Raw genomic sequence first — 12,134 nt, forward strand, 5'->3', positions numbered from 1 at the left:
GTCTTGTCTTATGATGAGTTGTAAGAAATATGGAAAACCAAATTTTTTCTTTGACTGTATTGTAATTAGTTAAATATGTTAGAAAGTTTTTGCTTAAAGAAAGAAAGGGGAATCTGTTAATGGTTAGTTGATTATGTTAAAGATACAAAGGTGATGGGCATTGTTTAAGGACTGGGAGCACATATAAAGAGAGTCAGTTGGGACACTGGGCGAGTAGCTAGGCGGCTGAGATCTGTGATGTTGCATCCTGTAAATAATCCTACTAACAAACAAAAAATCTGCGTCATGTTTCACACTTCATCTGGCTTGGATCCATTTAACATAGGAATCTTGTCTCTATCAATAAACTCAGGGAGAAGTTACCCATTGTTTAGTGTTTTCAAACTTCTACCTTTGACCTCGAAGTAAACATACGGTAGAATTTTCTGCCTGGCATGTGGGTGTGTGCCTGACACGCTGGAGTGTGAAATAGTGCGTGATGACGTCGGGTGAGCGTGCCCACGTTATCGCACACTTGCGTGATATTTCGGTCGGCGGTCGCATGTAAGAGTCGGAGGTACATCTGCTGACAATTAAGAGGCCTATTAAGGCCATTGAAGTAGCAACTGACGGCGATTTTTTGTTGCCTGTCCAACATTATGGTTGGCAGGTAGGCTTTGCCTTTTTGAGGAAACCTCATCCAAGGGCAGGATGAGGTTTCCAGGATTAATTCAAAAAAAGATGACAATGTTTTGAAACATTTTCCATTGTCCATATGTTGAGGTGTCTTGGTCTGACATGTGGACATTTTTCCTGATTTTACATTGTGTTTTGATTGATTTTAAATTCATCAGCTCCCTGAGGCAGCTCTCTGCCTTCAGGGAGCTTTCCTACCGCCCTCCTCCCGCCCCACTCTGGCAGCACTGAGCCTTTCAGTGTGCCTTTCATGCTGGCTGGTTGCTAATTGGCTGGCCGGAGTGAAATCACGTTCAGGGCTGATCGTGGTCCCCTTCCCCAGCCGCACCTACCCATGGACTATCCTTTGAATGGTAATTATCTTAGGATTGTTTACCTGTTTTTCAAATCCAGGGTTTTCCATTTACCTTATATTTAATAAGAACATAAGAACTAGGAGCAGGAGGTAGGCAATTCAGCTCCTCGAGCCTGCCCCGCCATTCATTATGATCATGGCTGATCTCATTTCGGCCTCAACTCCAATTTCCCGCCCTCTCCCCATAACCTTTCAACCCATTACTAATTAAAAATCTGTCTATCTCCTCCTTAAATTTATTCAGTGTCCTGGCACGCACTGCACTCTGAGGTAGTGAATTCCATAGATTCACGACCCTTTGAGAAAAGTAATTCCTCCTCATCTCTGATTTGAATCTACCACCCCTTAGCCTAAAACAAAGAATGCCAACCAGAAAAACATCGACTCCACATCTACTTTGTCTTTCCCCTTTAGCATCTTATATACCTCAATTAGACCTCATCTCATCCTTCTAAGCTCTAGTGAGTATAGGCCTAAACTGCTCAATCTCTCCTCATAAAACAAGCCCCAAATCTCTGGAATCAATCTAGTGAACCTCCTCTGAACCACCTCCAATGCAGCTACATCCTTCCTCAAGTAAGGGGACCAAAATTGTCCACAGTACTCCAGGTGCGGTCTCACCAATGCCTTGTACAGTTGCAACAACACTTCCCTATTTTTATACTCTATTCCTTTAGCAATAAATGCCAAAATTCCATTTGCCTTCCTTGTTACCTGTTATAGCTGCATACTAGCTTTCAATTCACGCACAAGGACACCCAGATTCCTCTGCACTGAAACATTCTGAAGTTTCTCTCCATTTAAATAATAAGTCGCCTTTTTATTCTTCCGACCAAAATGGATAACTTCACACTTATCCACATTAAACTCCATCTGCCAAATTTTGGCCCATTCACCTAACCTGTCCATAGCCATTTGCAAATTTCTTATTTCTTCATTGCAGCTTACTTTCCCAATTATTTTGGTGTCATCTGCAAATTTAACTAAATACCTTCTATCCCTGAATCCAAGTCATTAAAACAGATTGTAAATAGTTGAGACCCAAGGACTGAACCCTGTGGCACCCCACTAGTTACAGTTTGCCACCCAGAAAAAGACCCATTTATCCCGACTGTCTGCTTTCTGTTGGTTAGCCAATCCTCTATCCAAGCTAATATATTACCCCTAACTCCGTGTGATCTTATCTTGTGTATTAATCTTTTGTGCGGCACCTTATCAAAGGTCTTCTGGAAGTCCAGATATACTACATCGACAGGATCCCCATTATCCACTTTGCTTGTCACATCTTCAAAGATCTCTGACAAATTAGTCAAACACAATTTACTCTTCATAAAACCAAACCTTAATCCCAACTAAAAGTTATATCCCTAAAAAATACGAATCATGAAATTAGGCATTTTCATAACAAACTTTTCAGAAATCTATTTCGAAGGAACTAAAACTAATAGATCAAAGTGAACTATAAATTTGAGACATTTTGAATTTTTTTTCAAGTGAGGGTTATTAGTGCAGAGAATTGTATATTTTCATTTTTGGGTAACTATTATCAATATCCAGCATTCCCAATTGCCCAAGCAGCTGCAAAGTAATGCTGTCGCTAGCTTGTGTTGATGACTTGTCTCAGCCTTGAATGCAGCAAAGCAATGTTCAATGCATCAGCACAATACTTTCATTTCCCAGAAGCAGCTGTTCTTGCCCTCTCTCTGAATAAGATTAACAACCAATATCAAACTTTGGACAGCTTAATGCTATAGGTTCATATCCTCTGGGAACTGGAATCAAATTTCCCAAACTCATTGCACATATGGAACTTACAGTCAGCAGGGATGAGAGAGAGAGAGAAATCTCTCTTATGACTCTGGGCGAATAGGCAATTGAGTTAACTTGCAGATACCAGGTGCAGAATCATAAAAGCTGCCCAGTAACAGTCCAAACATGTCTGTAATTATCCTCCAATTGCCAAATTCATTATATGAGTGTTACAATATTTCTCTCTCTTTTTCTTTAATTTGTTTGTGGAATTTGCGCTTAACTGACAAGGCCAGTATTTACTGTTGATCCCTAACTGTCTTTGAAGAGGTGGTGGTGAGCCACCTTCTTGAACCATTGCAGTCTGTGTGTAGTCCTAGGATTTTGACCCAGTAACAGGATGATGAAGGAACAGCGATATGTTTCCAAGGCAGAGTGGTGTGACTTGGAGGGGGACGTAGTGTTCCTGCCCTTGTTCTTCGAGGTGGTAGAGTTCATTGCTTTGGAAGGTACTGTTAAAAGAGCCTTGGAGAAGTGCTGCAGTACACCGTGTAGATAGTATACTCTGCAGCCACACTGTTCCAGTGGTGGAGGAATTGGATGCTTAAGGTGTTAGAAGGGTTGCTGCTCGAATGGGCTGCTTTATCCTGAATGGTTTTGAGCTTCTTGAATGTCGTTGCAGTCATTCGGGCAAGTGGTCAGCATTCCATCACTGTCCTGACTTGTGCCTTGTAGATGGTAGAAAGACTTTAGGGAGTCAGAATATGAGTTACTCACAGCAAAACACCCAGTCTCTGACCTGCTCTTGTAGCTATAGTATTTATGTGGCTGGTCCAGTTAAGTTTCTAGTCAATGTTGGCACCCAGCACATTGATGGTGAGGAAGTCAGTGATGATAATGCCATTGAATATGAAGGAGAGATGGTTAGGTTCTCTTTTGTTGGAAATGGTCATTACTTGACATTTAAGTGGCAAGTAACATTTGTGCCACACCTCAGCCCAAGCCTGGATGTTGTCCAGGTCTTGTTGCCTGTGGGCACAGAACAGCGTCTGAGGAGTTGCGAATGGTACTGAAAATTTTGCAAGTAACCCCATTTCTGACCTCATGATGGTGAGAAACTGAATCTAATCGTACCTATCCAACACCGTGTTATGATGAGTTCACTGTATAATTGAGGTACCTGGAAGGTGTGGGGCGGTACAATAACAGAGCATGTTATGTCGAACAAACAAATTTGCAATGAAATATATGTACACACTTGAATTTACAGCAATAGCATTAGCAAGAAATGTAATATGCAAACAAAGTGCACTGTTAGAATTTCCTTAGTTTTATCAGTGCAATCCGGGAGAAATTGGCTGAACCAATGCAGATCAGGAAATTTTAAACGCAAGTTACAGCAGTAGTAAATTTAGTTTTTGCACTCTTTAACATTAGTTCAAGCAAAATTTTGCCCAAAACTGGCCTCTGCCCATGAAACTGGCCACAACCCCGGACTGACATAATGAATATGGCCAGTTTCAGTCAATAACAGTCTTTAAATTGTAAAGTATTAGTTCCATTTCTAACTTCATACACCCACTCTAAGCTCTGCCATCCAGCTCTTGTATCATTTTGTTCTAAACAGTGTAAAATGCATTTCAATGGCCCAGTAATGCAAACCGACAATGAAATTTTACATGGTGACAATAATATATTTGTGCAGATGGTAAAAAACTTTAAAAATGGTCATTTAGTGGTGATGGGTATGGTGTGCCAATGCAGTGCCTCCAAAGAGATTAAAAAATATGGCAATCTATCAAGAAGTAACTAATCCAGCTTCCTTGGCACGCAACCCTCCATTTCTACTGCTTCAGGCCAATTTCCGTACTTGTTCTTTGCTTTGTCATTCTTCAGGACCTGTTAAAGAAATATGCATCCTTAATGACAATACTTATGGGGCCAAATCTTCCATTCAGGGTCGGAACCCCTATTTCCGACCCTGAACAGACAAAAAAAGTACACACTTACCTTCCTCCAATATTTCAGGGCAGTCTTCCGAAGGAGAATCCTTCCAAACTGACTCGGCACTGCAAGCCTCAGTGGGAGCAGTGGAGAGAATCCGTGCAGAAACTACGCCCCCTTTTAACAGCACTTACTGCCATATTTTGTAAGTAAAGAGCTTAAATGTCCTAAAGATTCTTTGAAAAGCTACGGAGAGAAGGTAAGCGGGTGGAGTAGGTTGGGTGAGGGGCTAGGGTAAGTAAGGTGAGTGGGTGAGGAGACAGGGTGGTGAGGTCAGGTTAGATTGAGGGGAGTCAGGTGTCAGGGGGATAGTCAGAGGATCCGGAGGGGGTTTGGGGCTAGGTATGTTGAGTCAGGGGGTGAAAATGATTTGGGGGTCCATTGTATAGTTACCAAGATGTTAGACCAGGTTTTAATCTATCTAACATTCCCTGTGTAACAATTCTGGTAAATAAGTCAGAATTGTCCAAAGTCTCTGACTCTGACACAGAGTTGGAGTTTTTTCCAAGTGGTTCTGGGGAGCAGGGGAACTGTCCATCAAGTTCAAACTTCCCGAGCAATTCCCACAGGGTCATTGTGTCGGAAGTTCGCATATCTTAGAGGGTATGTCCATCCCGTCCCCAACAAATGGAGCCCAGAAGATCTGGGCCAAAGTGTATCTTTGTTTCTTGATTGAAATGTAGCCATTCTCAGTGACATTTGTGATATATTGTTCTTTGTTTGGGACTGAACAAGTTTTCTCCGATTTATGGACCTTCCCAAAATGTACAACCAACAACAGGAATTCAAGTATTTCAACACTTCTAAGTAAAGAATTTACAAAATGTTCCAGTCCCACAATGAAGCTGGGGCTGTGTATCCAGTCTCTGCTTGAGTTCACACTAGTACATCCTTTTTCATGGTTATCTGTAAGGTTCAGCTGTCCTGTTCTCTGTTAAACAGACAGAAATAACTCAGCATCTGGGCAGCAATAGCATCTAAAGATGGGAAGCTGCATTGGGTCCACACTTGAGAATAGCAATGAATAGACTGGACATTGGCATGCTTGGAACATTGGTTTTCACCCTCTGCCCCATGCTTATGGTTGTCAGTAGAGAATCTCATGAATTAAAAATAATAGATTGTGAATTGTCAGATAGAAATGTAAAGTGTGAACCATAATGTGCGCAAATGTGAAATTGTCCATTTTGGCAGGAAAAATAAAACAATAAGCAATTATCTAAATGGTGAGAGATTACAGAGCTCTGAGATGCAGAGGGATCTGGTTGCCCTAGTGCGTGAATCACAAAAGGCAAGGCTAGTATGCAGGTAAAGCAAGTAATTAGGAAAGCTAATAGAATGTTATTGTTTATTGCAAGGGGAATTGATTATAAAAGTAGGGAGGTTATGCTTCGGCCATACAGGACACTGGTGAGGCCACATCTGGAGTACTGGTGTACAGTATTGATCTCTGTCATGAGGATATTAATGTATATAATGTTATTGGAAATTATTTTAAATTGGACTTGTAGTAGGGTCTATGTCTTGTGGGTGCGAGTGTGTGTGTTAATTGGATTAAAGCCAGCTAGTCTGGGTACTTTAATGTGTAGTAGTTTTGAGATGTTAAAGCAATAAGGTAGAGGGTATATTTGCATTTTGTTGAATAAACCATTCAAAGACTGGGGGCAAAATCTTGCTCCAGGCTAGGAGACACCAAGCAATATGATTATATTACTAATAAAATTATTAATAAAATACTATGAAAGGGGTGTTATTTTTAGAAGAAGTGGATTTCAAAGGGCCTGGTGATATAATGAGAATTTACACTCAAAGGAAAGGCTAGGTATATACAGAAGGGTTTTGTGCAGAAGTCAGAGGCATGTAAGATCTAAGCCTGTAAGCCTACCTCTGTGACTGCGAAGGAACCAAATTGAAAGGAATCTCATTTTGAATTCGTAAGATAAAATGTGCTTTGCCTGGTGTCTGTTTAAGTTGCCTTGGGGAAGATTACCTGGGAGTGATTAATTTGGGGATTTGTTTAATAGTTATTATGGTAGTAATTTGTAGATGTGTATGTGTTTAATTTCTTATTAAAATTAATAAGTGTTTAATTTAATTTATATAAAACATCTCTGGAGGCTTGGTGGTTTCATTTCTGAATTCAGAGTTTTATCTCAAACATACCAATTGAAAATATAGGTTATGACAGTTGTTTAAAGTTTCCCTCTGGGATTTTTAATAATTCAGCCATTACTAACTGCTGTGTCATAACAGTCTTCTTATTTAAGGATGGACATAAATGCATTAGAAGCAGTTCAGAGGAGGTATACCAGACTAATACCTGGAATGGGTGGGTTGTCTTATGAGGAAAGGTTGGACAGTTTAGGCTTGTATTCACTGGAGTTTAGAAGGGTAAGAGACAACTTGATTGAAACCTTTAAGATCCTGAGGGGTCTTGACAAGGTGGATGTGGAAAGGGTGTTTCCTCTTGTGGGACAATATAGAATAGGGGACACTGTTTAAAAATAAAGGGTCGCCCATTTAAGAAAGAGATGAAGAGACTGTAGGAAGGGAACCTCGGGCCAAGGGCTCCAGTGTGTGTAAAGAATGTGGAAGATTGCACACAAACACATGACTGCAGGGGGTGGGTGGATGGGGTCAGTTCGGTGGGGGGGAAGGAAGGGGCCATGCAAAAGGAGAAACAGTTCAAAAATGCGGTCTCTGCCAAAGCTGAGTCTGGTTAGCATCAGCTCAGTTGATATGCTTGGAGTTAAGCTAGTGAAGCAATTATGCTCAATCAAGCAACACTAATTCCTGAGAGTGCCAATGATTGCTCCTCTAGTTTTAACACCTCGGGTGCAGACTTCAAAATCAACTGAGTGTTATGGAGCAGCAGAACCATTGGGTGACTGGGCAAACCTGAGGATCCCCTTGGGAGAAGTGGGAATGGAACGCTCACTGAAGCACTCTGAACCCCTAGCATTATTGTTATGTAGGCATTGAACATTCACCCTCATGGTCCAATGAAACCATGCAGCCTTGGAGTGCAGGTTAGGATAATGCTAGTGCCTGAGAAGAGACCTCAGGATGCAGTGGAGTGGCCTAAGCTGTCGTCGCTTGGTCATGTGTTGTAGGGCAGTGCAGAAGGTACAATGAGGCTCATGCCGCAACCTGGACTTTGGTGGAGCACACCATTGGGATCCTGAAAATGAGGTTCTGGTGCCTCGATGGATCTGGAGGAACATTCAGGTACACTCTCCAGAGGGTGGCACGCATCATCGTGACTTGCTACGAGCTACACAACCCGGCGATGCAAAGTGAGGAGGTGAAAGCTGCACGTTTCCTCCGATGAGGAGGAAGCAGAAGGGGATGAGGGGGATGAGGGTGATAAGGTCCTGGAAGGGGAGGATGCAGGCGAAGAGGCCATTGCATTGACCAGATGAGGCAGGCGTGCTCGTGAGGCCCTCATTGCCACAAGATTCCATGAGGAGGAGGATGACAAAACGCAGTGAGGACACTCCTGAGATCTTCACATCGTCTGGGAACGTCTGACACCTGTCTGGCTCAGGGCAGTGCACATGCACTCTGTGAAGAGGCTCATATCATGGAGACGCTGCTGAGATACAGCGGGCACATGGACTTGATCCTTTGGCAGGCTTCATCACCTGTTCCCTTCAGCACCACACCTTTACCTGTCAGGAATGGTGTCAAGATTGGGGGGCAGCCCTGCCTCAAAGGCGCTGAGAACACACAGAGAACATCTCAGGACCCAGTGATGCTTCAGTACGAGATTCTTGCAGCAAACGCAATCGACATCAATGTGCTGGCTTCACTGATCTGGAGAGTGACTTTGAACCGGGACAATTACTGTGGTCATAAGTTTATACACTGCACAGAGAAGAGGCCTTGGACTGCGACACTTACCTTCAGTTTGGGCAGGAACAAAAATTTTACATCTGGAGGAAAAAGAGGAAATTTGAAGGAAACAGAGAAAGAACATCACTTTTATGATGCAAAGGATGTAGCACGGATTCAATGACAATGGGGAGGAGAGTTCCCACTGCCTGCTCCTAAAAATGAGAAAATGAGACAGAGTGGATAGAGATAATCAAACAGTATATGAAGAGGGGTGTTAAGAACGAATTTAATGAAAGAGGGAAATGGTTTAAAATAGCAAGCTCAGAAAGGAGAGACAGATAGAAGAGGATGGTGATGGAAAAAGATAAAGGGTTAGGTGGAGGCTAAGAGGTTTAGGGTTTCAAATCTATTAAATTAAAAAGTCAGGAAATGGACTCAGTGGAATGGAGAGATGTTAAGATAGCCGTGATATAAATTGGCTTTGGCCAACACTGGACTGAGAATTAAATATCCCAAGTTATAACATTTTCAGGAGGCAAAGAAAATTAAAAAAACTGGGAGGAGGGATGGCATTGATACTAAAATACGCTATTACAAGAATAGAAAAGAACATTTATATTAATGCCAGTACACAGCGTTTTTCTGATATAACTTATGATACAACTTGCATTTGCAAATTGGGAACCTAACTCCCGCTTCATGCCCCACTGCAAAATTAGTTTGCCCTTTACTCAGGAAAACCAGTGGAAAAATTTTCCCCTATTGGTGGGGAAGTGCAGGAGTGGGCCCGATCAGGGGCGTGCCGCCATTTTATGTGGGCGGGCCAATTAAGGCTCGCCCAGCATGATGTCCGCCAGGAAGCACTATGCACTCCCTGTGCAGGCGAGGGAGATTCCCTCAGCCGAGAGTTGAGCAAAAGAGTGCATTGATCTCCCTGAGGCTAAATGCTGCCTCAGGGAGATCAGCTCCAAATTTAAAAATGCTAAACAAATGATAGTAAGATTTCCCTGATATTTCCCCTCATGTGACACTGTCTTACTTTTACTGAAATCTTTATTAAATATTTAAAAACCCTCATGAAACCTCAACCCACTCGTGGATGAGGTTTCATGTTTTTTCTTAAGGTTGGATGGCCAGGTCCATTCATGATGTTAATTACTTTGTAAATGGCCTCAGTAGGCTGTTTTCAGGTCGGAGGGTGAGCAGCTGATTCGGCTGCGCCCCTGCCGACCTGAAAATGGAAATGATGCTGGGTGATGTCGGGAGTTCCACCCCAGGAAAATCCTCACCCAGGTCTACATGTGGATGAATGGGCAGCTCTTAAAGCAACTATGGTAGATCACAATCAATATAGTCTTAAAAAATACTTACCTGAATGTGGAGCTGGGAGCTGGGAGAAGGACCCCACATTCAAAGAATGCAGGCGACCACCTCTCTCCATCATTCTGATTGCTGCCACTCACCTCCCCTGCCCAGACATATTAAATCACCACTTTCCACCCACTTCCTTGCTTATCTGAAGGCCACAATGCAACACCAGCAATGGCCTGATCTCCAATCCTGTTTAGCTGGCGAGTTGTCTGTAACTTTTCACGACTCACTAGGCTGATGGAAAGGAGGCCCACGGCCCAATATCTGGGCACCTCAGGCCATGCCATTCAGGCACAATGTTTGTTGCCTGTGCCCTCAAGGACAAAAGTGGGCAGGTTTGAATTTTCGGGCAATAAAAGTATGCCCAAAGATGCCATAATACTTTAATTTTGCTTTGCTTAGTGAAGCTTCATAAAAATAGTTTGAAGTATTACAAGGTGGAACAGAACAAAACTGTTAAACACCACAAGTACACAGCCATCAGCACTCAAATCATGAACATACAAAAAATTTGTACATAAACTATCAACATTCAATCCACCTATATATAAATCAATTGTGTACAAACCATCAGCACTCAAATATTAGATCAGATTAATTAATTTGGGTTGAAATGATATTTTGTTCATACCTGTTCAAATGGACTTTTCTCATTAATTGATTTTCCTCCAACAAAAACCCAGTTGTCTCGAAAATTCACATCATGAATTAAAGAGCTTCCTAGCTCAGTAAAAAGTGTTCTTGCTTCATCAGTCATCCTAAAAAAGTCAGTGAAAAAATTATACTAATGATCTTTAATTTATAATAATAATAATTTATAATAATGTTTAATTTATATTTACTTCACGCAACCTCACTTTTTTTTAGAGAAACGCAGGCTAAACTGCAAAAGCTATAAATAAGAACTATTACGAATCAGAAGAGTCTGGATGACACTCTGAATTAACACACTGCCCTTTGACTTCTGAAGCTGTATTTTAATACAGCTGAGGCTGATGAGATGAAGCCCTCTGAATGGCTGCAAGGGAGCTATCTAAATGATTTTGGACAGTTGATATATTTGGTGTGAGGCATAGGATGAAGTTGTGATATTCAACATTTCCACCTAGCAACAATAAAAGCTTCCATTTATATAGCGCCTTTACTGCTGAAAAATTCCAAGTCACTTTCTAGAGGTGCAAGGAAAATACCAAAGCAAGTGATGTTAATTGTGATGATCAAGAGCTTGACCAAAGGAGTCTAAAGTATGGCCTTAAAGGCAGAAGAGGGTGGAGGGGTAAGGGAATTTCAGTCAGTGGGACCTAGACAGCTGCTGAAGGCATAACTATCAATTGTGGAGCAAAGGGAGGAGGGAGGCACAAGATGTTGAAGCCAAAGAAACAAAGTTTGGCAGTGAGGATGGAAAGAGGTTACAGAGATATGGAGGAATGAAGCCATGAAGGAAGGAGGCCTAAACTTTTAAATTTGAAGTTTTGGGCCACTGGAAGCCAATATTGGTTACAGAGGACAGGGGTGAGATGTGAGAGTGAGGATGGGCAGCAGAGGTTTTGGGAAGGCTGACTTATGGAAGATGGAGAATGAGAGTCCAGCCTAAAGAGCATTCGAATAGTTGAATCTGAAGCTGCCAAAGACATAAATGAAGGCTTCAACAACAGACGGGTTGAAGTAAGGTTGAAACCAGAGGTGGGAGTGGCAGTCCTTGAGATAGAAAAGTCATGGGATTGAAACATTAACTGAAGTTCAAATTGCATACCAAGAATACTGACAGTCTGATTGAACTTGACACAATGGCCAGGATTTGGATGGGGTGAATGATAATGTTGACTGTGGAACAAAAACAGAATTACCTGGAAAAACTCAGCAGGTCTGGCAGCATCGGCGGAGAAGAAAAGAGTTGACGTTTCGAGTCCTCATGACCCTTCTGTCGAGGACTCGAAACGTCAACTCTTTTCTTCTCTGCCGATGCTGCCAGACCTGCTGAGTTTTTCCAGGTAATTCTGTTTTTGTTTTGGATTTCCAGCATCCGCAGTTTTTTTGTTTTTATCTCTATGTTGATTGTGGTACAGGCTGATATAGAATTGATCTTTCTAACAATTAGCTGGAGGAGTTTCCTCTCATCCAAGACAGGCATTGTTGCATGTGA

The 12,134-nt window shown here is 42.0% G+C and overlaps 1 protein-coding gene across 6 annotated transcripts in view; it reads right to left on the reverse strand.

Annotated features, from left to right (window-relative positions):
* Positions 1-3,972: 3,972 nt before the first annotated feature.
* LOC121280500 (protein FAM3C-like) overlaps positions 3,973-12,134 on the reverse strand; it is a 58,349-nt gene continuing 50,187 nt past the window's right edge. For all 6 annotated transcript variants that reach the window (XM_041192560.1, XM_041192555.1, XM_041192557.1 and 3 more), the window contains 2 exons: positions 10,623-10,749; positions 3,973-4,678 (listed from right to left, as the gene is read on the reverse strand). In XM_041192560.1, the coding sequence (XP_041048494.1) occupies positions 4,589-4,678; positions 10,623-10,749 (217 nt within the window). In that variant the 3' untranslated portion in view covers positions 3,973-4,588. The remainder of the gene's footprint in view (positions 4,679-10,622; positions 10,750-12,134) is intronic.

Source organism: Carcharodon carcharias, chromosome 7 (assembly GCF_017639515.1).
Source record: "Carcharodon carcharias isolate sCarCar2 chromosome 7, sCarCar2.pri, whole genome shotgun sequence".
In the NCBI taxonomy this organism is placed as follows: domain Eukaryota; kingdom Metazoa; phylum Chordata; class Chondrichthyes; order Lamniformes; family Lamnidae; genus Carcharodon; species Carcharodon carcharias.